Genomic DNA, 27,840 nt, shown 5'->3' with positions numbered 1-27,840 from the left:
CTATGCAGAGTACATCATGTGAAATGCCAGGCTGGATGAAGTACAATTTGGAATCAAAATTGCTAGGAGAAATATCAGTAACCTCAAGATATGCAGATGACACCACCTTTGATGAAAGTGAAAGAGGAGAGTGAAAAAGTTGGCTTAAAGCTCAACATTCAAAAAACTAAGATCATGGCATCCGGTCCCATCACTTCATGGCAAACAGACGGGGAAACAATGGAAACTTTATTTTGGGGGGCTCCAAAATCATTGCAGATGGTGACTGCAGACATGAAATTAAAAGACGTTTGCTCCTTGGAAGAAAAGCTGTGACCAACCTAGATAGCATATTAAAAAGCAGAGACATTACTTTGCTATCAAAGGTCCATAGCAGTCAAAGCTATGGTTTTTCCAGTAGTCATGTATGAATGTGAGAGTTGGACTATAAAGAAAGCTGAGTGCTGAAGAATCGATGCTTTTGAACTGTGGTCCTGGAGAAGACTCTTGAGAGTCCCTTGGACTGCAAGGAGATCCAACCAGTCAATCCTGAAGGAAATCAGTCCTGAATATTCATTGGGAGGACTGATGCTAAAGCTGAAGCTCCAATACTTTGGCCACCTGATGCGAAGAAGTGACTCATTTGAAAAGACCCTGATGCTGGGAAAGATTGAAGGCAGGAGGAAAAGGGGACAACAGCGGATGAGATGGTTGGATGGCATCACTGACGCGATGGACATGAGTTTGAGCAAGCTCTTGGAGTTGGTGATGGACAGGGAAGCCTGCTGTGCTGCAGTCCATGGGGTCACAAAGAGTCGGACACAACTGAGTGACTGCACTGAACTGAACTATGAAAATAAATAGTTTGAACTGTTGTCTGGGTAGGGAGAAGCTCCGTGATCTTCAATCCTGGCAACAATAAAAGGACAAAGTAGGGAGGAAAACAAAAGTCTGTGTCTAGTTTTTAAATATTGAAAGTTTTGGTTCTTGAAACTCTAGAACTTAATGAAATTTTATTTTTAAGTTTGAATCCAGCCTGGATAAGAATGAGTCATTGTAGCTTTACCTTACTAGCATACTCTGACAATTCTTTCTGAAGAATAGTAGGATTTTCAGATGAATGGTATCAGTGCTTTATTATGAGCCAGACTAACAAGGGCTTTTTCTGAATGCCTGGGAGGATAAGAGTATTATTTCCAGGCCCCTCTACAAAATTTGAAGAAATTTTCTTTGGTAATGTTGCTTTCTTTTGCCACTGATCTATTGATAAACAAAATTACATTGTGCCTATGTCTTTTTTGTATGAAGAATGAGGTTTTTTTTTTTTTCAATAAGATAGATTGCAGTAGTTGAGAGCCCGATCAGTGGGATCAGACAGTTTGAGATGGAATACCAAGTAGTGAAGGTTATATTACCCCACTGAGTCTTCACCTCATTTGTAAATTGGAGCTGTTAACATTACTTATATTATAGGGCTATTGTTATAATTAAATAAGATGGTACATGAACAGCACCTGGAACAATGCTTGATATATTAAGTACTCGATAAATGTTACAAGTAAATTCTTATTTTTGATAAACAATAATTTATTATTGATGGACTGAACTTTAACACTTCTTCAAAGACTAATTTCTTCAGGGTTTAAATTTTAAAGAAAATATGTCTAAGAGAACATAAATATTGAGTGCTAAGTGTGATTCATTCTATTTTTTTGGTTGACTTATGTTTTTCTTTTTTTTTAAATACAGTTTAACATGGATCGGATTAATGTTGAAGAGTTTTATGAAGTTTATAAAGGAGTAGTGTCTGAGTATAATGTAAGTACTGAAGTAAATGTAAAGTATTGGTATTGAAAACTTGTATATCTCAGATTTTGTAGATCTCAGTATAATTTATAATCATGAAAGTATTCCTTGAAGTATTGACAGTTCTGCCAGTTGACAACTGATCATACCAATGACTGGAGTATTTTTATCCCTGAGAGCCAGTGGTTCAATTTTTAAAATATGATACTGTTTCATTTATGGAATAAAAATATACAGAAATCCAAAAATCACTTTGCTGAGATATTGACACATTAAAAAAATTTTTTTTATTATTATTATTTTTTTTACTTTACAATATTGTATTGGTTTTGCCATACATCAACATGCATCCGCCACGAGTGTACACGTGTTCCCCATCCTGAACCCCCTCCCACTTCCATCCCCATACCATCCCTCTGGGTCATCCCAGTGCACCAGCCCCAAGCTTCCTGTATCCTGCATCGAACCTGGACTGGCGATTCGTTTCTTATATGGACTCTGTGGGAGAGGGAGGGGGGGCATGATTTGGGAGAATGGCATTAAAACATGTATAATATGATACTGACACATTTTGATAGGCTTCCCCCTTGTGGCCCAAATGGTAAAGAATCTGCCTGCAATGTGGGAGACCTGAGTTCAATCCCTGGGTTGGGGCTATCCCCTGGTGGAGGGCATGGCAACCCACTCTAGTATTCTTGCCTGGAGAATCCCCATGGACAGAGGAGCCTGTAGCCCAAGTGGGCTACAGCCTATGGGGTCACAAAGAGTCCAAAACAACTGAGCGACTAAGCACAGCACATGGAGATAATATTCTCAAGATAGAAGACTGTTGAAAATGCTTTAAAAAGTTGAGAGCAAATAGTTCTTGATGTAGTTGCACAGCAGTTATTTCATAGCATAGTCTATTTAATGATACAAATGCAGAAAATACAGTGGAGAGTGAATAATAGTAAGACTTAAGGGGAACTGTTTAGAGAGCAGTGAAATTCATTCTTGAAAACAAGACTGTATTCAAATAAACCAAGTGTTGTTCCTTAAAATAACACATGACAGATATTTAATCAAAGCTAGTTTCCTTCCCCTTTTATCAGATTAGATACATTTGTGCTGGTGGACTGTCTCATCACACTTATTGCTTTATAGGGCATTTTGCTCTTTTTTCTTTTTGTGTAAAGTTCACCCTGACAGTGAGACTAGATTCCCCTCTCCTCATCTCTCTACACCCTTTCCTTTTTACCTAGTTTTTAAAAAATTTATTTCTAATTTTTTTTAACATTTATTTCTTTATATTTGGCTGTGCTAGGACTTCATTGGTGCACGGTTTTTTTCCTCAAGTTGCCAAGAGTCGGGGCTGTTCTCTGGTTGCGGTACGCAGGCTTCTCGTAGTGGTGGCTTCTTTTGCTGGGAAGCACGGGCTCTAGGGTATAGGGGCTTTAATAGCTGCAGGTAGCTGTGGGGCATAGGCTTAGTTGTTCTGCGGTGTGTGGGCTCTTCCTGCATCAGGGATTGAACCCGTATCTTCTGCATTGACAAGTGGATTCTTTAGCACTGAGCCAACAGGGAAGTCCTCAACCTGCTTTAGGAAAGGAAAAAGGCACTGGTCCAAGAGCTGGCCTGAGCCTTTCTCCTGTTTAGCCATACATAGTAAAGACTGATGATGAAATCTTATATTTTGCATTTAGCATACTGGTAGTGTTCTACCCTTCTTGAGAGGAACCAAAGTGCTTTTCCTATTGTTACAGCTTTTCAAACTTTAATCTTATCAGCTTCTTCATTTTAGAGTTAAGTCTTTTCTTTTTTTAAATTTTATTTTATTTTTTAACTTTACAATATTGTATTGGTTTTGCCATATATCAAGATGAATCCACCACAGGTATACATGTGTTCCCCATCCTGAACCCTCCTCCCACCTCCCTCCCCATACCATCCCTCTGGGTCATCCCAGTGCACCAGCCCCAAGCATCCAGTATCGTGCATCCAACTTGGACTGGCGACTCGTTTCATATATGATATTATACATGTTTCAATGCCATTCTCCCAAATCATCCCACCCTCTCCCTCTCCCACAGAGTCCAAAAGACTGTTCTATACATCAGTGTCTCTTTTGCTGTCTTGTATACAGGGTTATTGTTACCATCTTTCTAAATTCCATATATATGCATTAGTGTACTGTATTGGTGTTTTTCTTTCTGGCTTTTCTTTTTTTGAATGGAAGAAATTTTAAAGTGTGTTCTTAACATCATTTATTCAACCAGTGACAACTGTTTTCCATTTTAAAAATCTTTCTTTTTTACATTTCCCTTCTTTTATGTGTTACATTAACTTTTAAATATATAATTAAAAGCAACTACCTTTGTTAATGCACATTATATTGTAGTTTTACTGTTTATAAGATAGAGAGACTCATGGATATTTATCTCACTTTGATCCTGAGTTATATTCTCCTACAACAGCAGATAGAATTGAATTGGTGAACATTAATGTTTTATATACATCTGAAGTAGGTCATATTTCCTGTTGGTAAACAAAAAAAAAAAAACTTCTCTTTTAAAATTTACTTGTTGTTGAGGTAACATTGGTTTATAACATTATATATCAGTTTCATGTGTACAACATTATATGCTGTGTTTTATAAATGCCATACATGCAATTTTTATATAGTATATATTTACTCTTGGAATTTTTTGAACTCAGGATTCTGGAGATTAAGATAAATGTATCACTGGGTGAATGTGTCATTTTTCCTGAGAAATCAGGAATTTGAATGCCAGTAGCAATATTATACTTTAATGTCAAAACAGCTCAGAATGATTGGTGTTGATGTACTTTCTTCTGTTTAATCTTCTCAGTAAGATATCATCTATAATTATTAATTAAATCTTGTAATATTAATAAAAGAACCTACTTAGGAGAAAGAACAGAGGGACTCTATGGAAGGGAAAAACCACTTTATTTCAGACTAATTATTAGTCTTTAGTCTTGTGAGTAATTTTTAGTAATGGTTATAATTTTTATTCAGCTTAAAATGGCTTATTCAGCTTAAAACATATATTTCAAATGGTTGGTTTATAACAGTCTGTTAATGGGAGAATGCACTGGCTCATATAATATGAGCCAGAATATATCAATATCCAGGTATCTTTGAGATGTTACTATATTTATATGATACGAAATTTTACTGAAGCTACGAAAAGTTATTTCCTTGAAAAATTTTCCCCAAAGGGAAGTAAGAGTGTTTTTATCCCAGTAATAGCTTATTGAAATAAATAATATTCTTATGAGTGATTTATAGTCTGATTCTTTAAAAGTTCTTGTCTCATTCATTCTGACTATTTCATTCTCACTCTGACTATTTCATTCAGAGCAAGTTGTGTGATGGTCTGTATTCACATACTAGAAATGCATATGTTTGTGGTATCTTTCCTTGGGTAATTTTTGATCATGAGAATCAGATAGCAAACCCTGGATCTCACTTGCTATTGTGATTGTTTTATTTCTCTTGGGTGTCTTGTTTCTCATGACAGTTAATATTTAGGACTCAAATTTTAAGTTCAAGGAAAAGGTACAATGCTGCATACTGGATGCCTCTTAATTTTGAAAAAGTGAAAGTGTTAGTCACTCAGTTGTGTCCGACTCTGTGACCCCATGGACTCTAGCCCCTCAGGCTCCTCTGTCCATGAAATTCTTCAGGCAGCAATGCTGATGTGGGTTGCCATTCCCTTCTGCAGGGGAATCTTCCCAACTCAGGGATCATACCCAGCTTTCCTGTGTTTCAGGCAGATTCTTTACTGTTTGAGCCACCAGGGAAGCCCCTTAATTTTAGGAGCTTTATATACTGCTATAAAGTAGGCCCTGTAAAAATAATCTTAAGAGGCAACATAATCTAAAGGAACTAAAAAACAGGTGATCTGATTCTTACTGACTTTGTTAGTATAATGCTTTGACCTCTTTGTCTTCAGATTCTTACTTATAAAAGAAGATATATAAGGTCATATTAGTGGTTCCATCCATTTTATTATTTTAAACTTAAAGTTTTCTTAATGTCAGGATGTGAAATGATCCTCTCAAATGTAGAATATGTCAGCAGTCCTTAAACTTTTTGGCTCTATGGATCAGTTTCGTGGAAGACAGTTTTTCCATGGATCCTGGGGAAAGGGATGGAGGGATGGTTTGGGGATGAATCAAGTGCATTACACTTATTGTGCAGTTTATTTCTATTATTATTACATTAGCTCCACCTTAGATCAGCAGGTATCAGATCCTAGAGTTGAGAACCCCTGGATACATACTGGGAAATAATACAGTGTCACTGACACTGTTGTACTAAATATATATGTGTGTGTGTGTGTATATGTGTGTGTATATATATATAATTCTACTCTAGTTCTAGGTTTTCTTATATCACTTGCTTCAAATTGTAGAATTTTCCTAGCTCCCAAATTTCATTGCAGCTGCTTACAGCTTCCTTACCTCAGGTTCCTTCCTTTTTTGACTGTCGAGTCAGATGCTAGGTTCAGATACCAAACCCACCAGTTAAGTGACCATAGAAATTACTTACCTTTTTTAAGCCCTAGTTTACCCGTATATAAAATTGAAACAATGTTATTATTACTTTATAAAATTATTGTGGTTATTAAATGAAATAAATCATGTAAAGCAATCTCACATATTACTGAGATTGTTGCTTTAGTAAATATCAGCTGTTTTTATTATTACTACTTTTATTATTATTATTATTATAGCTGACATTCTTTATAGTAGATTCCATGTTGATCATTTACACTTAAATTTGCTGCTTCAGCATTTGCAATCATGAAAAGGTAATAATTACTATCTTATAGTGTTATCAGGATCCAATTATTTGCCACACATATATTACTGCTTGTGGGCCAGACAATATGTTGGATACCAGGGAGCCAGAAATGCACGCTGCCTGCATTCTTGGAGCTTATGTCCTGGTGAGGATGAATATTAAATCAGATGCTCCATTTCAACTACTTAAGGACATTAATCAATGGGCTATTAAGGGAGGAAACAAGTACTTTTTTGTTTGATAATTTTTAATTAAGTAAAAACCTAGGTTTGAGAATTCTGTTAATTCTCTTAATTCTGTTCATCTATTAACAGAATTCTCAAGTTCAGTTTTTAAGGATCATTTTATGTTTTTGATGCACTTCTTTTTTCAACGTATTCTTTGTGTTTTGTATAGCCCTCTGTTTATCATTTTAATAGTATTTAACACTGAAAGAGAGAGAGACTCTCACACACATAAAAGAAAGGTGGACAAAATTGGCACTTCTCTTTTTGGATAACATACTCATTCCTTCTGCCCCAACTGAGGATTTAGGCTCTTGACATTTATGTGTAGCCAGTACTTCATATCATGAGACAGAAGATCCTCCTGAACATAATTATCCATAAGAATCAATTTCATATGACCTTTGTGAATTAGTGAAGTAACTTCAGGGGCATAATTTAGGGGTTCTAATGAGTAGGGATCTGTTTACCATATAAATTATGAAGTCCTCTCCCTTTTTTAACTTCTGGCATTTTTAGTAGACATGATGATTGAGTTCTGATTAAAATTTAAGTACTGCTCTGTAATAAATTGCCTTTATTTTACTTTGGCATTGGGTATTTTAAACCTTCCAAAGTCATTAACATGGTTTACATGGCCTACCATGATCTGACCTTATCCTTTTTCTTTTCTTTTCTAATATGGACTGTTTCTAAAGTCTTTACTGAATTTGTTACAACATTGTTTCTGTTTTCTGGCCACAAGGCATGTGGAATCTTAGCTCCCGGACTAGGACTGAACTCACACACCCTGCTTTGGAAGGCAGTCTTAACCACTGGACAAGCAGGGAAGTCCCCTGGGCCTCATCTCTTAACTGCTTTCCTGTGGCCTCAGGCAGCTCCTGACATCATAGCTCTTTACTGATCTTCATACACCCCAGCTGTACTTCTTCCTTCAAGTCTTTATACTCATTTTCAGTTCTGTCTGAAATCTTCCATTCACTGAATCTTTCAGTGAGAGGCACTTTTTTTTTGACCATGTTACTTCACATATACAGTTAAGAACCATAAACAGTATATGTCTATCTCCTCCCTCTTCCTCTGCATGCTGCTGTTGTACATTTTACATTTATATGTTAAAAGCTTTATGATACATTGTTAATATTTTTGCCTTAAATAATCAATTAAATTTCCTTTTTTAATTCCTGTGAATGTTTTATATTTACCCACATATTTACCATTGTTTTGTGTGGCTCTATATTTTTGTCTGGCATTTTTATTCTGTCTGAAGAACTTCCTTTAACATTTTCTATGGTATAGGGCTGGTGGTGGTGAATTCTCTCAGATTTTGTTTGTGTGAAAAAGTCTTTCTCTTTTGATTGAAAGATCATTGACTTACAATATTGTATTAGTTTCAGGTGTACAACACAGTGATTCAATATTTTTATAGATTATATTCCATTTACAGTTATTACAAAATAATGGCAATATTCCCCTGACAGGTTTATCCTTGCTGCTTATTTTATACTTGATAGTTTGTATCTTTTAACCCTGTACCCCTGTCTTGCCCCTACTCCCTTTCTTCTCCTTACTGGTCACCATTTGTTTGTTCTCTATATCTGTGAGTCCATTTCTGTTTTGTAATACACATTTTTTTTTAAAGATTTCACATATAAGTGGTAACATACAGAATATTTGTCTTTCTCTGGCTTCACTAAGAATACTACACTCTAGGTTTATCCACATTGTTGCCAATGGTAGAATTTTGTTCTTTTTTTTATTACTGAGTAGTATTCCATTGTATGTATAAATCACATCTTCATTATTCATTCACCTGTTGTTGGATACTTAGATTGCTTCCATATATTGGCTCTTGAAAATAATGCCGCTATTGGAATGCATATATCTTTTTTTTTTCCATTTTATTTTATTTATTTTTTTAAATTTTATTTTATTTTTAAACTTTACATAATTGTATTAGTTTTGCCAAATATCAAAATGAATCCACCACAGGCATATATCTTTTTGAATTAGTGTTTTTATTTTCTTCAGATATATATCCAGCAGTGGAGTTGCTGGATCATATGGTAGTTCTGTTTTTACTTTTTCTGAGGAACCTCCATACTGTTTTCCATGGGGGCTGCACCAATTATATTCTCACCAACAATGTACTAGGGTTCCCGTTTCTGCACATCCTTGCCAGCATTTGTTATTTGTAGACGTTTTGATGGTAGCTGTTTTAGCAGGTGTGATATCTCATTGTGCTTTTATTTGCATTTCTCTGATTAGTGATATAAAGGATAAACTATCAGGAGGATATTGCCATTATTTTATAATAACTGTAAATGGAATGCAATCTATAAAAATATTGAATCACTGTGTTGTACACCTGAAGCTAATATTGTAAGTCAGTGATCTTTCAATCAAAAAAGAAAGACTTAATCAGACAAAATCTGAGAGATTTTGGCCATCTGTATGTCTTCTTTGGAAAAATGTCTATTCAGCCCTCCACAGTTTTTAATGGAGTTTTTTGTTTTTTGACATTGAGTTCTATGAGCTCTTTATTTTTAATATTAACTCTTTATCAGTCATAGCATTTACAGTTTTTTTCTCCCATTCAGTATGTTGTCTTTTCATTTTGTTGATGGTTTCCTTTGCTGTATAAAACTTTTTATGTTTAATAGTTCCCATTTGTTTATTTTTGCTATTATTTCTTTTGCCTAAGAGACTGATCCAAAAAAAAAAAAATAATGCTGCAATTTATGTTGAAGAGTTTTCTGTCTGTATTTTCTTGTAGAAGTAATTTTTTTTTTGATTCAGGTCTTACATTTAGATCTTTAATCTATCTTGAGTATATTTTTTGTACAGCATAAGAAAATGTTCTAATTTCACTTTTACATTTAGCTGTTCAGTTTTCCCAGCATCATTTGTTAAAGGGACTGCCTTTTCCCATTGTATATTCTTGCCTTCTTTGTTGTAGAGTGGTCATAAGTGTGTGGGTTTATTTTGGGCCATCTGTTCTGTTCGCTTCATCTATGTGTCTGTCTTTGTACCAGTACCATGTTGTTTTGACTACTGTAGCTTTCCTATGTAGTCTAAAGTCAGGGAGCATGATACCTCCAGCATTTTTCCCCCTCAAGATTGCTGTGGCAATTCAGGGTCCTTTGTAGTTCCATATAAATTTTAGGATTATTTGTTTGACTTCTGTGAAAAATGTCATGGATATTTTGATAGAGATTGCATTAAATCTGTAGATTGCTTTGGATAGTATAGCCATTTCACAATATAACTTTCTCCAATCCAAGAACACAGGATATCTTTGCATCGTCTTCAGTTTCCTTCATCAGTATTCTATAATTTACGTAGTATAGGTCTTTTACTTCCAAGACAAGGATGCCAACTCTCCCTGCTTCTATTTAACACAGTATTAGAAGTCTTTGCCATAGTAATCAGAGAAGTCAAAGAAATAAGAGGCATTCAAATTGTGAGGAAGAAGTAAAACTGTCACTATTTGCAAATGATATGGTATTATACGGAGAAGGCAATGGCACCCCACTCCAGTACTCTTGCCTGGAAAAGCCCATGGGCGGAGGAGCCTGGCAGGCTGCAGTCCATGGGGTCGCTAAGAGTTGGACATGACTGAGCGACTTGACTTTCACTTTTCACTTTCATGCATTCTAGAAGGAAATGGCAACCCACTCCAGTGTTCTTGCCTGGAGAATCCCAGGGACGGGGGAGCCTGTTGGGCTGCTGTCTGTGGGATCGAACAGAGTCGGACATGACTGAAGTGACTTAGCAACAATGGTATTATATGCTACTCTGGAAGCTCAGAGTTAAAGAATCCACCTGCCAATGCAGTAGATGCAGGTATGATCCCTGGGTTGGAAAGATCCCATGGAGAAGGAAATGCTTACCCATTGTATTTTTTTTGCCTGGGAAATTCCGGTGGGCAGATGAGACCAGTGATCTGCAGTCTATGGGGTCACAAAAGAGTGAGACACAACTTAGCAACTAAGCAACAAGTGGTATTATATAGAGAATATCCTAAAGTCTCCACAAAAAAAAAAAAACAAAAACAACTATTAGAATTAAGTGAATTCAGTAAAGTTGCAGGATACGAAGTTAACATATAGAAATCTATTGGTTTCCTTTACACTAAAATGAACTATCAGAAAGATAAAGTTAGAAAGCAATCCCCATTTGAAATTGGGTCATAGAGAGTAAAATACCTATGAATAAACTTAACCAAAGAGGTTAAATACCTATACTCTGAAAAAGCCTTTATTTTTCATTCATTTCAAAAAATGTTTTCCAAATATTTTCTCAACTGATTATAGAATTTGACAAAAGTTGTTGTTTTAATCCTTATCTTTGTTCTTTTTTTTGATGTTTCTACAGTTTTTGTTGTTGTTTCAGTATTTTTTGCTGCGTTTTTTGTTATTGTTGTTCTTGTTTTATAGCCAATCTGATTATGATGTGCCCTACTTTATTTTTCTTTCCACTTTTTCTCCTTAGATTTTGTTATATCTGTAGGTTTATAAGTTTCATCAAATTTAAAAACTTTTTAGCGATTAATTCTCAAAATACATTTCTGTTCATCATCCTTTCTTTTTTTGAGGCTCCAATTACACTGCTTGATGTGTCCCATAGTCTTTTTTAAAAATTTAAAAGTTTTTCTTCACTCTTCTTTCTTTCCATGCTTGCTTTTTAATGGTTTATGTTGCATGCCTTCAAATTCATTGATCTAAATTCAGATGTAGTTTTCATGTCTAGAAGTTTTGTTTGTATCTTTTTAATATCTTTTTTTGCTATGTATTATGTACATGTTTTCTTCTATAATTTGAGCATGTAGAACCTATTTATAGTGACTTTTAAAACTTCTTGTGTAATTACATCCATCATTTCTGTCATTGCTGGGTTTGTGTCTCTTGAGTTTGGGTCTGGTGATAGTTTATATTTTCCTACTTCTTTGTATTCCTGGCAATTTTTGTTATGTACTGGTGTTGCGAAATTTCAACTGTTACATGGTGTCGCTGTATTCCTTTAAAAAATGTTTGATTTTGTTCTGGCCCTTGGACAAGTTACTTGGGATCAGTTTGACACTTCTGAGACATGCTTTTAAGCTTTCATAGGATAGATACAGAGTGTTCCATACATAAGGCAAGTTTAGGCCAACTACTGTGGTATATTTTAACGACAGAAAATGAAGAGGAGCTAAGGAGCCTCTTGATGAATGTGAAAGAGGAGAGTGAAAAGCTGGCTTCAAACTCAGCATTCAAAAACCTAAGAGCATGCATCTGGTCCTATCACTTCATGACAAATAGATGGGGAAAATGTGGAAACAGTGTCAGATTTCATTTTCTTGGACTCCAAAGTCACTGCAGATGGTGACTGCAGCCATGAAATTAAAAGATGCTTGCTCCTTGGAAAAATAGCTATGTCAAACCTAAACAGTGTTTTAAAACGCAGAGACATTACTTTGCTGACAAAGGTCTGTCTAGTCAAAACTATGGTTTTTCCATGTATGGATATGAGAGGTGAACCATAAAGAAGGATGAGTACCAAAGAATTGATGCTTTTGAACTGTGGTGTTGGAGAAGACTCTTGAGATTCCCTTGGAATGCAGGGAGATCCAGCTAGTCAATCCTAAAGGAAATCAATCCTGAATATCATTGGGAGGACTGATGCTTAATCTCCAATACTTTGGCCACCTGATGCAAAGAGCCGACTCATTAGAAAAGATCCTGATGCTGGGAAAGATGGAGGGAGGAGGAGGAGGGGACAACAGAGGATGAAATGGTTGAATGGCATCACTGACTCAATGGATATGAGTTTGAGGCTATGCAGGGAGATAGTGATGGGCAAAGAAGCCTGGTGTCCTGCAGTTCATGTGGTCACAAGGTATTGTATACCCTTAGAGACTGAACAATAACAACTAGAGTATAATACCATTCTAAGGTCTCTACATGATGCTCTGTATATCATATAGGGGCTTCTACTCCAGCTCATGGGAGTACAGATTCTTCCCAGTCTTGTACTGTATTTATGAACTGTTTCATTTACTGCTGTCTGGGAGTTCTTTTCTCAGCCTTCGGTAGTATCCTCTATATATACACAGACTCAACCTACAGTCTAAGACTCAAAAACTTCTCTGCAGATCCCTGAGACTTACTCTCTTGTTGCTCTCCCACTTCCTCTAGTATTCTGTTCGGCAAATCGTAGCCTCATCAGCCTCCCTAAACTCCAGTCTCGATTTGTTCTATTCAGTGAGAATGTTGGGCTCTTTTGTGTTTCCTATACCTGTTTCACTGTCTAGAAGCCTTCAGGCAGTAAGATGGGCAGTTGTTCAGCTGATCCCATTCATTTTCCGTCTCTTGAGGATCATGGTACTGTGCTGTCTATTGTTCAGTGTCTGAAAACAATATTTGTTTATTGCTTTTAGTTTCTAGATGTTTAATGTGAGAAAATGAATCTGATGCCTATTATTCCTCATTGCTGAAACTCATTATGATTTTTATAAGTTTCTTTGGGAGAAACAGTTTGGAAAATATATCTTTTAAAATGTTCATTTGATAGTATTGTGTTTGAGAGGAGAGAGCCTTTTAAAAGAAATATGTACTAGAAGATAATTTCAAATAGTGAACGTATCAAGTAATAAAGCATTAGTATGATAATGGTAGGAATGGAGACAAGGGAACATATCTAAAACACATTTTTATAGGAAAAATAGACAAAATGTGGGAACTGCTTGGCATAGAGGGTACAGGTGGAGAAGAAATCAAAGATAACTTTAACATTTTGAGTCCAGTAGAATAGTAGTGCAATTAATAGAAGAGAAGCAAAAGATTATTAAATTCTACTCATTTGTTAATATTATCTTATTTATATATTATAGGAAATGGTGACAGAAATGTATTCTGGGCCTTGTGTAGCAATGGAGATTCAACAAACTAATCCTACAATGACATTTCGAGAATTCTGTGGACCTGCTGATCCTGTAAGTTTTTGTTTAATATATTGATCAAGTCTGTTTTATCCATTAACTAAATATCTTAATGGGTTTTTGATACCTTTAGTTTGTTCTTTAAAGGAAATAATACAAAATGAATATATGGACACAAAGTTTTATTCAAAATAGCATTTTATGTTATTTACTTCTTAGATAGTATTCCCCTAAAAGTGAATTTTTTTATTAACCTAGTGACAATATATGGGCAGAAACATTTACTGTGGCATTTTCTTTTACTGTTTCTTGTTGCTAAATTGTATAAGTAAATTTGTTAAGCTCTGTGATAGAAAGTGGTCATGTATGGATGTAAGAGTTGGACTGTGAAGAAAGCTGAGTGCTGAAGAATTGATGCTTTTGAACTGTGGTGCTGGAAAAGACTCTTGCGAGTCCCTTGGACTGCAAGGAGATCCAACCAGTCCATCCTAAAGGAGACCAGTCCTGGGTATTCATTGGAGGGACTGATGCTGAGGCTGAAACTCCAATACTTTGGCCACCTCATGCGAAGTTGACTTATTGGAAAAGACCCTGATGCTGGGAGGGATTGGGGGCAGGAGGAGAAGGGGACGACAGAGGATGAGATGGCTGGATGGCATCACTGACTCGATGCACATGAGTTTGAGTGAACTGCGGGAGTTGGTGATGGACAGGGAGGCCTGGTGTGCTGTGATTCATGGGGTCGCAAAGAGTCAGACACGACTGAGCGACTGTACTGAACTCAACTGAACGTATTAATTATCCTTTGATGTGAAAGTCAAAGTGTTAGTCACTCAGTTGTATCTGACTGTTTGAGACTCCATGGACTATAGCCCACCAGCCTCCTATGTCCATGGAATTCTCCAGGCAAGAATACTGGAGTGGGTACATTCCCTTCTCCAAGGAATCTCCTTGACCCAGGGATCAAACTCAGGTGTCCTGCACTGCAGGCAGATTCTTTACCATCTGAGCCACCAAGGGCCATAAATAAAGCTTTCAATGTGTAGAATATTGATATGATGGCTTCATACCAGATGTGTAAATAATTATGAGCAGTGAGACTTAAGTGAAAAGTGATATTCTCTGGTATGCCCTTCAGTTTCCTTCAGGTTTCATTACATGGGCGTTTAGTAGTAAAAGGAATGAAGTATGAAGTGGGGATGAGGTTTAAAAGCAGAAATAACAATTGAATACATATGCAAAAGCTTTATGCAAATATTCTAAGATAAGTAGGGTTATAGGAGGGTTATATAGTGTTTACTGATTTTAAACACTAACTATAATTTAAATTTACTGTTTATTTCACTATCATTTGTAAAGTTTATTGAAGAACAGTCAGTCAGTGCAATTGCATTTACTGAGTCCCCTTAAATGTAAGATAGTAAATTACTGGTGCATGCTAAGTCTCTTCAGTGGTGCCCGACTCTTGGTGACCCTATGGACTGTAGCCCATGAGGCTCCTTTGTCCATGGGATTTTCCAGGCAAGAATACTGGAGTGGGTTTCCATACCCTCCTCCAGGGGATCTTCTTGATCCAAGGATCGAATCCACATCTCCTGTGTCTCCTGCATTGGCAGGTGGGTTTTTTACCTCTAGGGCCACCTATAAATTAGCCAACTTAAATTAAAAAGCCAACTTATATGACAGAGTGTGATGCTGGATTAAACCCTGTAAGGGAGAACAGTAATCCAGAAGTGCACACATAAAGTTCTTCCCAAAAACTTACAGAGCAATATAGTGTCAGTTCAGGTACAATACAAATGTTAAAAGGTTGTTTGTTAAGGGAGCAATTAATATTCCTGAAGGTAATTAAGAAGGAGGAGAAATGTAGAGAGATGTTTTTGTTCACCACCTAGAGTAATGAAAATAATAACAAAAGTAAACAGATGAGACCTAGTTAAGTTTGCAAGATTTTGCACAGCAAAGGAAATCATAAACAAAATGAAAAGATGGCCTTCAAAATGAGAGAAAATATTTACAAATGAAGTGATTGATAAGGGATTAATCTTCAAAATGTACAAGCAGCTCATGCACCTCAATATCAAAAAACAAATAACTCAATCAAAAACTGATCAGAATGTATACATAGAAATTTACCCGAAAAAGACAGATGGCCAAAAAAGCACATGAAGACATGCTCAACATCACTAATTATTAGAGAAATGCAAATCAATGCTACAACAAAGTATCATCTTACACCAGTCAGAATGGCCATCTTCAAAAAAATCTACCAAGTGGATAAGGTGTGAAGAAAAAGTCGTCGTGAAGTCGTGAAGTCATTCAGTCGTGTCCGACTCTTTGCGACTCCATGGACTGTCTGTCGCCTACCAGACTCCTCAGGCGACAGTCCATGTAGGCGACAGTCCATGGAGTGTTTCAGGCGAGAGTCCTGGAGTGGGTTGCCATTTCCTTCTCCAGTGAAGAAAAAGGAACCCTCTTAAACTGTCGGTGTTACCACCACTATGGAGAACAGTATGGAGGCTCCTTTTAAAACTGGATCTACCATATAATCCAGCAGTTCTACTCCTGGCATATAGCTGGAGAAAAACCATAATTTGAAAGGATGCATGCACCTCAGCTTTCATTGCAGCATTGTTTACAATAGCCACAACGTGGAAGCAACCTAAATGTCCATCAACAGAGGAATTGACAAAGTGGTTTATTACTCAGCCATGAAAAGGAATGAAATAATGCCATTTGTAGTGACATAGATGGGCCCAGAGATTGTCATCAAGAATGAAGTAACTCAGGAGAGAAAAACAAATACTATACAATATCATTTGTATGTGGTATCTGGAAAAGTGGAGCAGATGAACTTATTAGCAAAGAGGAAATAGAGTCATAAGTGTAGAAAACAACCATGAATACCAAGGGGTGTAGTGGGGGAGGGATGTATTGGGAGATTGGGATTGACATATATACACTACTTTTTATAAAATGATTAATTAATGAAAACTTACTGTACAGTGCAGGGTTTTCTACGTAATGCTCTGTGGTGATCTACATGGGAAGGTTATGTAAAAAAAGACTGGATATACGTATATGTATAGTTGATCACTTTGCTGTATAGCAGAAACTAACACAACATTGCAAAATGACTATACTCCAATAAAAATTAATTTAAATTTAAAAAATGAATCAAGGTACAAAGACAATAGGGAAAGCTTGAAAGCTCAATATACAAAGGTAACCATGCAGGAATTTGCAGATTTACTATGATATACATCAAGAACATTTGCTTGGCTTCAATGGGAAATGCATACCTGGAAACACAAGGAAATAATTTTTTTTTTTTTTTTTTAGAGGAAACGAGAATACTGGTAGAGATGAAGGTGTGATGCATATCTTTAAAAGACTGGCTAAAAATTGTGGATTCTGTGTAATTAGAATACTGAATAATAATAAACAGAAATTCCTTATATGTAGTTTCAATATACTAAATTATTCCTTTGATGCAACTAGAGCAAACTGAACTGGAAGAGATTAAAGGCAGGGGCTCTAGAAATGGAAAAGTACAGATGTGATGGCATCAGTAGAGAAAGAGTTACTCTATATCTTTTCAAGGAGAAAGAAGAGTAGAAATAAATAATATGTGTGATTGTGAAAGAGTGAATATTAAAATGTGATTCTGCTTTAGAGGACATTAGGAGAAAGTGGTGGTGATGTTAAGTAGTTATTGAATATTAATTGTAAAATATTAGGAAGGAATACTTTTTGGCTATATGAATAAGTAGAACTCAGGGTCATTTTAATTTTTGATTTCTGTTTGGCCAAAGAGGATTTTGTTCATTTGTTTTTTTAAGATAGTTAAAATTGTGGGTGACCAGCTGACCAAACATAGGTAAGTTAAAGAGAGAAAAATTAAGGCAAAAAGGAATGAGATGAGTTTGCTCATTCTTTCATTCATTCAATAAATACTTGTTGAATCTGTGCTAGTATTTGTGACTATAAAGACAGAAGCTTTAAAGAGCTTACAGTCTATGAGTGGGCACAGATATTTAAGTGGTTAGTTTCTATGTTTTGTGGCAACTGCATTATTGGATACTTATAGTGGGTGCTAAGTGCTAGCTTAGTCACTCAGTCGTGTCCGACTCTTTGCAATCCCACGGACCATAGCCTTCCAGGTTCATCTGTCCATAGAGATTCTCTAGGCAAGAATACTGGAGTGGGTTGCCATGCCCTCCTCCAATGGATCTTTCTGACGCAGGGATCGAACCCAGGTCTCCCACATTGCAGGCGGATTCTATACTGTCTGAGCCACCAGGGAAGCCCATTGGGTACTCTGGCAGTCCAGAATTATACCATTTAGCTTAGTCTGGGGATGGATGATGGAGTCAGGCGAGACTTCTTCAAGAACATGACAGCTGAGCTAAATTGTGAGGAATGAGTAGAACTTAGTTAAGTGGAGAAGGTGGGAAATAATAAAGGTATGAATTCATAAAACAACACTGCTTTTGCTGAAGTAAAGGGCAGTGAATCAGAAATAAAGTTGCTGGGGAAGAGTTGGGAAGTAAGCAGGTGAGTGATCATAGAAGGAAGAGTCCTGAATATAAAAATTTGCTGATTCCGTTTCTTTCTAAATATTCAGTGAACACTTATGGATTGAACAGTATGTACAAGGTTTACTGCTTTGTCACATGGCCAAGCCATAATAAAGATGTCTAAAGCAAGCTGTCTTTCGTTAAGCAACTCATAATCTCTTTCAGAGTCCAAATTGCATCGTTAAAGCATAGCTGGAACTACCCCACTTAATTTTTTTATTGTAGTTTTTTATGAACCCTGTATGATGAGTTCAGTTCAGTCACTTGTTGTGTCTAACTCTTTTCGATCCCATGGACTGCAGCACGTCAGGCCTCCATGTCCATCACCAACTCCCGGAGTTTGCTCAAACTCATATCCATCAAGTCGGTAATGACATCCAACCATCTCATCCCATGTTGTCCCTTTCTTCTCCCACTTTCAATCTTTCCCAGCATCATGGTCTTTTCCAATGAGTCAGTTCTTCGCATCAGGTGGCCAAGGTATTGTAGCTTCAGCTTCAGCTTCAGCTTCAGCATCAGTCCTTCCAATGAATAATCAGGACTGATTTCCTTTAGGATTGACCAGTTGGATCTCCTTGCATTTCAAGGGATTCTCAAGAGTCTCCTCTGACATCATAGTTCAAAAGCATCAGTTCTTCAGTGCTCAGCTTTCTTTATGGTCCAGCTCTCACATCCATACATGACTACTGGAAAAACCATAGCTTTGACTAGACAGACCTTTATTGGCAAAGTAATGTCTCTGTTTTTTAATATGATGTCTAGATTTGTCATAGCTTTTCTTCCAAGTAGCAAGTGTCTTTTAATTTCATGGCCGTAGTCACCATCTGTAGTGATTTTGGAGCCCAAGAAAATAAAGTCTGTTACTGTTTCCATTGTTTCCCCATCTATTGGCCATGAAGCGATGGGACCGGATGCCATGATCTTAGTTTTCTGAATGTTGAGTTTTAAGCCAACTTCTTTATTCTCCTCTTTCACTTTCATCAAGAGGCGCTTTAGTTCCTCTTTGCTTTCTGCGATAAGGGTGGTGTCATCTGCATATCTCAGGTTATTAATATTTCTCCCTGCAATCTTGATTCCAGCTTGTTTGGCATTTCACATGATGTACTATGGCATTTCACATGATGAAATGGCATTTCACATGGTGTACTCTGCATACAAGTTAAATAAGCAGGGTGATAATATGCAGCCTTGATGTACTCCTTTCCCAATTTGGAACTAGTCCATTGTTCCATGTCTGGTTCTAACTGTTGCTTCTTGATCTGCATACAGATTTCTCAGGAGGCAGGTAAGGTGGTCTGGTATTCCCATCTCTTTAAGAATATTCCAGTCTGTTGTGATCCACACAGTCAAAGGCTTTGGCGTAGTCAATAAAGCAGAAATAGATGTTTTTCTGGAACTCTCTAGCTTTTTCTATAATCCATCGGATGTTGGCAGTTTGATCTCTGGTTTCTCTGCCTTTTCTAAATCCAGCTTGAATATCTAGAAGATCTCGGTTCACATACTGTTGAAGCCTGGCATTACTTTGAGCATTACTTTCCTCAAATTTTGAGCATTACTTTGATAACATGTAAGATCAGTGCAATTGTGTGGTAGTTTGAACATTATTTAGCATTGCCTTTCTTTGGGATCGGATCGAAGACTGACCTTTTCCAGTCCTGTGGCCACTGCTGAGTCTTTAAAATTTGCTGGCATATTGAGTGCAGCACTTTGACAGCATCATCTTTTAGGATTTGAAATAGCTCAACTGGAATTCCATCACCTCCACTAGCTTTGTTCATAGTGATGCTTCCTAAGACCTGCTTGACTTCACATTCCAGGATGTCTGGCTCTAGGTGAGTGATCACACCATCATGGTTATCTGAGTCATTAAGATCTTTTTTGTATAGTTTGAACATTCTTTGGCATTTATTGCATTATATAAAGTTGTACCACAGGGATTTTAGATTTTGATACTAATCTAACATACAAAATGTTAACAGTGGCTGTCTTTGGGAGGTAGGATTATAATAATAGTCAATTCTACTTTCCTATATTTTACAGTTTTTCTCTAAGACTTTTATTATAAGAAAAATATATTTTATTTTATCATAAAACTAAATGAGGAGTTGGGGCTGACTTAGGACTGATTTCTCCTCTGGACTTTCAGGGTCCTACATCATGTTCTAAGTGTAGGTATAGGATTTCAAGTGGGACCATATGCTTTTTAAAAATTTGATTGGTGGATGTTTAAAATTTTTTTTGGGGGGGGTCAGAAAACGCCAGGTATTTTTACATTTTATTAGCTACAGTATAGACGCTAGAGCTGCCTCATTTCTTCCCCTCCCCCACCCCCAGGACAGTGCCAGGCCTTCCCAGGAGCCCTGCCTTTGCTGCCTGGGCAGTCTGAAACTCCTGTTGCAGCTGAGCAAAGGTCTCCCTCTGTTGTTCTGACTGCCGCTCTAGATCCCGGAGCTGGGATTCATATCACTTAATCTCAGCTGTGATGTAGTCCAGCCTTTTACCCACTGTGGCCCGAGATTCCCCCAGCTCCTGTTTGACCAGTATGGGCCCCAGAAGTTTAAACACCACATTGGACCCATCCAGCAGAGCCAGTTCCTCCTTCATGATATTATTTTCTGTTAGTTGTACCTCTAGTTTCTGCCTCCCTGACACGGATTTACTCAAGTCCTTCTGCAGCTGTTGATATTTCTCCACTTCTCACTGTAGCTTCTTCTGGATTAGCTCAGCCATGGTGGGGATGAAAGCGTTCTCCCTTCAGTACTGGTAAACCCTGTTTTTTTAATTTTAAGGAAATATAGATGATTTACAATGTCTTGTTAGTTCTGGATATACATCAAAGTAATTCAGTTGTTTACACATATAAGTACCTATTCTTTTTTAGATTCTTTTCCCTTATAGGTTATTACAAAATATTGAATTTAGTTCCCTATTCAAGACCATATGCTTTTGATGAATATTGATGATTATTTCAAGTCAGAAGAAATACCATTAGTCATTATAGTCAAGCTTTATGAACAGTAAAATAGCTTTTTCAGTTTGGTCTCAGAAGTTAGTTCATTTTATCCTTCTTCCTTTCTTTTCCTCCCTTTCCTCCCACCTTTCCAGTCTTTGAGGAATTTAATGGTCTAGTTCTAGGAGGTAGACTTGATAATTAAATAGCCGTCTTACTTTAAGCCATTAGGTGTGCCAATCTGTTGATTGTTGTTGTTATTCAGTTGCTAAGTCCTGTCTGTCTGTTTGCGACCCCCTGAACTGGACTGTAGTACACCAGGCTTCCCGGTCCTTCAGTATCTCCTGAAGTTTGCTCAAATTCATGTCCCATTGAGTCGGTGATGCTATCTCACCATTTTTCTCTGCCACCCTCTTCTCCTCCTGCCCTCAATCTTTCTCAGCATCAGGGTCTTTTCCCATGAATTGGCTCTTCACATCAGGTGGTGAAGTATTGGTACTTCAGCATCAGTCCTTCCAATGAACATTCAGGGTTGAATTCCTGTAAGATTGACTTGTTTGGTCTCCTTGCAGTCCAATGGACTCTCAAAAGTCTTCTCCAGCAGCATGATTTGAAAGCCCTCCAGCAGCATGATTTGAAATTATCAATTCTTTGGTGCTTAGCCATATTTCTTGTCCAGCTCTCACATCTGTACATGAAAAACCATAGCTTTGACTATATGAACCTTTGTCTATAAAGTGAATGTCTTTGCTTTCTAATACACTGTCTAGGTTTATCATAGCTTTCCTTCCAAGGAATAAGCATGTTGTAATTTCATGGCTGCAGTCACTGTCTGCAGTGATTTTGGAGCCCAAGAAAATAAAATCTGTTACTACTTCTACTGTTTACCCTTCTATTTGCCATGAAGTGATGGACCAGATGCTATGATCTTAGTTTTTTGAGTATTGAGTTTCAAGCCAGGTTTTCATTCTCCTCTTTCACTCTCATCAAGAGGCTCTTTAGTTTCTCTTCACTTTCTGCCATTAAAGTGGTATCATATGCAAATATGAAGTTGTTGATTTCTCTCCCACCAATCTTGATTCCAGCTTATGATTCATTTACCCAGCATTTCACATGATATACTCTGCATATACGTTAAGTAAGCAGGGTGACAGTATACAGCCTTGACGTACTCCTTTCCCAATTTGGAACCAGCCTGTTCCATGTCTGTTTCTAACTGTTGCTTCTTGATCTGCATACAGGTTTCTCAGGAGGCAGGTAAGGTGGTTTGGTATTCCCATCTCTTTAAGAATTTCCCACAGTTTGTTGTGATCCACACAGTCAAAGGTGTAGTCAGTGAGGCAGAAGTAGATGTTTTTTTTCTGAAATTCCCTTGTTTTCTCTATGATCCAGCAAATGTTAGCAATTTGATCTCTGGTTCCTCTGCCTTTTCTAAATCCAGCCTGTACATCTGGAAATTCTCGCTTCCCATACTATTGAAACTTAGCTTGAAGGATTTTGAGCATAACCTTACTAACATGGGGAATGAGTGCAACTGCCTGGTAGTTTGAACAGTCTTGGGCACTGCCCTTGTTTGGGATTGGAATGAAAACTCACCTCTTCCAGTTCTGTGGCCACTGCTGAGTTTTCTAAATTTGCTGACATATTGAAATACTGGAGTGGGTAGCTATTCCTTTCTGTAGGGGATCTTCCCAATCTAGGGATCATACCCAGGTCACCTGCATTTCAGGCAGTATCTTTACTGTCTGAGCCACCAGGAAGCCCTAATCTATTCATGTATTATGTTAAAATAATTTACATATTTCTTCACTGCTTAGTAATTCCCATATATGAAGTGAGAACCTTGGTTATAATACATGTCAATCTAATTAGTACTTGGAAGAATGCCAGGTACATAATGACCATGGAATTAATATTTGATGAATTAATGAATAGACTGGCTATATTAAGAACTGGTAGTAATTCATTATTTAAATATATTTTATCTACAAAGTAGATCCTTTTTTTCTTTATTCTTTTCTAAAATATAGAACTACTTTTCAAGTTGATTCAAAAGAAGATTCAGCATAACAGTGACCATTAGATCAGTTTATGACTATACAGCTGACCTTTAAACAATGAGTGGAGGGGCACCAACCCCCCAAGCAGTCAAAAATCCGTGTTTAACGTATAGTCAGCCCTCCATATCTGTGATTCCTCTATATCCATGTTCTGATTGCAGGGATTCAACCAACTGCAAGTTGTCTAGTACTACCAGTTCAGTCACTCAGTCATGTCCAACTCTTTGTGACCCCATGGACTGTGGCACGCCAGGCTTCTCTGTCCATCACCACCTCCCGGAGCCTACTCAAACTCATGTCCATAGCATCAGTGATGCCATCCAACCATCTCATCTTCTGTCATTCCTTTCTCCTCCCACCTTCAATCTTTCCCAGCATCAGGGTCTTTTCAAATGAGTCAGTTCTTCTCATCCGGTGGCCAGAGTTTTGGAGTTTCAGCTTTAGTATCAGTCCTTCCAATGAATATTCAGGACTGATTTCCTTTAGCATTGACTGATTGGATCTCCTTGCAGTCCAAGGGACTCTCAAGAGTCTTCTCCAACACCACAGTTCAAAAGCATCAGTTCTTCAGTGTTCAGCTTTCTTTGTAGTCCAACTCTCACATCCATACATGACTACTGGAAAAACCATAGCTTTAACTAGACAGACATTTACTATTGAGAAAAATCTGTGTATTAGTGGATGTGAGCAGTGGAAATCCTTGTTGTCCAAGGGTCAACTCTTAGGTGTTGTATATTGATTTATTTCATCATTGATATTTGCTGTTGGCAGAGATTCTGCCTCTCTATGGTCTCATAGCTTGAAGAAAACATATATGAATGGAATTTCTTCCAGTCTGTCCAGAAGTGGTCTCCAGAGAGAGGGTGGTGCATAAGACAATTCATTGTGTGGGGAAGTATTAGACTTTCCACTTATATTTATTTGCCATATAAAAGTAACAAATTGGGATGGGGTGGGAGATGGGAGGAGGGTTCAAGAGGGAGAGGACAAAAAGTAAACAAAAGAAATTAAAGTTTGATAAATGCAATATGTGGATGAATAAGAGTACATTTAAATAATCTATTAAAATATATACATATTTTGGTGTATTTACATCTTCTACTGATAAGCATACTTGGGAAATGTCAGTCGCTGCTACATAGAGTGGTAAAATTATCACAACAGATTTCTTTGCAATTCAAGAAGTATTCACTCACCACACAATCACCTGCAGAAATACATTCACTTAGGCAGGAAATCTGTTCCAGATATGCCTCTGGAAGAGGTTTTCATTGCACCTGTTGAAGAATTTCACTGTTGAGTAGCTTGGCAGTTTTCCTGCTGAGCCATTAGCAACCTGAAAGAGTCACCAAAGAAGTAGTAAATTGTCTGGAAAAATCATGCAGAATATATTTGTCCTTGGACTGGTAAGTATGACAAGCAAAAATAACCTAACATAGGTATGCTTTCTTTTATGAAAAATGTCTTTGTTAAATATTTTATGTAAATGGTCTTATTTCAGGGAATCTGAATTATCCTTATCTGCTTTCTTCCTTTGAAACCTTTAACCCCATCACCAGATTCTGTTGTGTCATTTTCATATACAGAAAGTAAAAGTAGTTCTTTACATTTTAATGAAGTTTTGCATTCATTTTATTTTTCAGAGGGATATTCTACCTGTTATCCAGTGGTTGATTTCATGATCAAAGTAGAAGTATCATATTTTAAAAGGCAGCTCTTTTATCATGAATGTGCGGCAAGTTGTTGAAACTTGGGAGAGAAATGCTTGAAAGTTGTTGGTTCTATGATCTGTTGAGTTTCTGGTCACATTCCTTTATTAACTGAAAACTTGGAAATCCTGCTTATATTCTTCTTCATCCCAACACTTACCGTAACATCCATGTGAAGGATTCACCCAACACCTGGCCTCAGAGCTCAACTATAAATTTTCTCAGTTTTCCTCCATAGCCATACTCAATGCTTTTTTAAAATACTGGAATATAGTTGTTTTACACATTATGACATCATTAATCATTGTGTGTAATCACTGACATTTGCATGTATTATGAAATTATCACCATGTTAAATGTAATAACCATCTGTCCCCATCTAAAATAATTGTATTATTTTTGATCTGTCCCTTATGATTGTATATCTATTCCTTCTACATCATCATGATTATTTATTATGTAAGTGAAGTTTTGTACCTCTTAATCCTCTTCACTTATTTCATGCAACTTCCACCCCTTCTGGCAACCACCAGTTTGCTCTGTGTGTCTTTGTTATTGTTGTTGTTGTTGAGTCACTAAGTTGTATCTGACTCTTTGCAACTCCATGGACTGTAGCATGCCAGGCTTTGAATTCCTTCACTATCTCCCAGAGTTTGTTCAAACTTATTTCCATTGAGTGAGTGATGCCACACAACCATCTCATCCTCTGTCATCCCCTTCTCTTCCTACCTTTAATATTTCCCAGCATCAGGGTCTTATCTAATGAGTTGGCTTTTCTCATCAGGTGGCCAAAGTATTGGAGTTTCAGCATCAGTCCTTCCAATGAATATTCAGGGCTGATTTCCTTCAGGATTCACTGGTTTGATCTCCTTTGCAGTCCAGGTGGCTCCCAAGAGTCTTTTCCAACACCACAGTTCAAAAGTATCAATTCTTTGGTTCTCCGCCTTCTTTATGGTCCACCTCTCACATCCATACATGACTACTGGAAAACCATAGCTTTGATTACGCAGCCCTTTGTCAGTAAACTAATGTCTCTGCTTTTTACTACACTGTCTAGGTTTTTCATAGCTTTCCTTCCAAGGAGCAACCATCTTTTAATTTCATTGCTGCAGTCACCATCTGCAGTGATTTTGGAGCCTCCCAAAACAAAATCTGTCACTGGTTCTATGCTTTACCCATCTGTTTGCCATGAAGTGATGGACCAGATGCAGTGATCTTAGTTTTTTGAATGTTGAGATTTAAGCCAACTTTTTCACTCTCCTCTTTCACTTTCATCAAGAGGCTTTTTAGTTCCTCTTCACTTTCTGCCATAAGGGTGGTGTCATCTGCATATCTGAGGTTATTGATATTTCTCCCAGAAATCTTGATTCCAGCTTCTGCTTCTTCCAGCCCAGCATTTCTCATGATGTACTCTGCATATAAGTTAAATAAGCATGGTGACAGTATACAGCCTTGATGTACTCCTTTCCCGATTTGGATCCAGTGTGTTGTTCCATGTCCAGTTCTAACTGTTGCTGCTTGACCTCCATACATATTTCTCAGGAGGCAGTTCAGGTGGTCTGGTATTCCCATTTCTTTAAGAATTTTCCACAGTTCACTGTGATACACAGAGTCAAAGGCTGTGGCATAGTCAACAAAACAGAAGTAGATGCTTTTCTGGAACTTCCTTGCTTTTTCAGTGATCCAGTGGATGTTGGCAATTTGATCTCTGGTTCCTCTGCCTTTTCTACAACCAGCTTGAACATCTGGAATTTCCTGGTTCATGTACTGTTGAAGCCTGGCGTGGAGAATTTTGAGCATTACTTTAGTAATATGAGGTGAGTGCAGTTGTGTGCTGCTTTGAGCATTCTTTGGCATTGCCTTTCTTTGGGATTGGAATGAAAACTGACCTTTTCCAGTCCTGTGGCCACTGCTGAGTTTTCCAGATTTGCTGGCATATTGAGTGCAGCACTTTCACAGCATCATCTTTTAGAATTTGAAATAGCTCACCTAGAATTTCATCACTTCTACTAGCTTTGTTGGGCTTAGGCTTCCTCTTTTTCTTAACACAAAAAAGTCTCTAATCAGATTTGGCAAATTCAGTCACATTGACATGCAAATTACTACTCTCAGAGAATACATTATCACTTCCAAGGTTTTCCCTTTTTTTTTCTCCTTTTAAAAGGGCAGGTGTGGGATGACCCAGAGGGATGGGATTCGGAAGGAAGTGGGGGGTGGGGGGATTCAGGATGGGGACACATGTAAACCCATGGCTGATTCATGTCAATGTATGGCAAAAACCACTACAGTATTGTAAAGTAATTCAGTTCAGTTCAGTTCAGTCGCTCAGTCATGTCTGACTCTGCAACCCCATGAATTTCAGTACGCCAGGCCTCCCTGTCCATCACCAACTCCCAGAGTTCACTCGAACTCACGTCCATCAAGTCAGTGATGCAATCTAGCCATCTGATCCTCTGTCATCCCCTTCTCCTCCTGCCCCCAATCCCTCCCAGCATCAGAGTCTTTTCCAGTGAGTCAGCTCTTCGCATGAGGTGGCCAAAGTACTGGAGTTTCAGCTTCAGCATCATTCCTTCCAAAGAACACCCAGGACTGATCTCCATTAGAATGGACTGGTTGGATGTCCTTGCAGTCCAAGGGATTCTCAAGAGTCTTCTCCAATACCATAGTTCAAAAGCATCAATTCTTGGGTACTCAGCCTTCTTCACAGTCCAACTGTCACATCCATACATGACCACTGGAAAAACCATAGCCTTGACTAGACGGACCTTTGTTGGCAAAGTAATGTCTCTGCTTTTGA

The 27,840-nt window shown here is 37.5% G+C and overlaps 1 protein-coding gene and 1 pseudogene across 1 annotated transcript in view; one reads left to right on the top strand and one right to left on the bottom strand.

The window, feature by feature from the left end:
- NME7 (NME/NM23 family member 7) overlaps positions 1-27,840 on the top strand; it is a 248,398-nt gene that overhangs the window by 105,606 nt on the left and 114,952 nt on the right. Inside the window, exons 9-10 of the mRNA XM_061382555.1 lie at positions 1,729-1,797; positions 13,697-13,798. Coding sequence (XP_061238539.1) covers positions 1,729-1,797; positions 13,697-13,798 — 171 coding nt within the window. The remainder of the gene's footprint in view (positions 1-1,728; positions 1,798-13,696; positions 13,799-27,840) is intronic.
- LOC133227715 (prefoldin subunit 6-like) lies at positions 20,465-21,054 on the bottom strand (annotated as a pseudogene).

The sequence above is a fragment of the Bos javanicus genome, chromosome 16 (genome assembly GCF_032452875.1).
Source record: "Bos javanicus breed banteng chromosome 16, ARS-OSU_banteng_1.0, whole genome shotgun sequence".
Classification (NCBI taxonomy): domain Eukaryota; kingdom Metazoa; phylum Chordata; class Mammalia; order Artiodactyla; family Bovidae; genus Bos; species Bos javanicus.
Note: the sequence above shows the minus strand (reverse complement) of the source record. Positions and strands in the feature narration are given on the sequence as shown.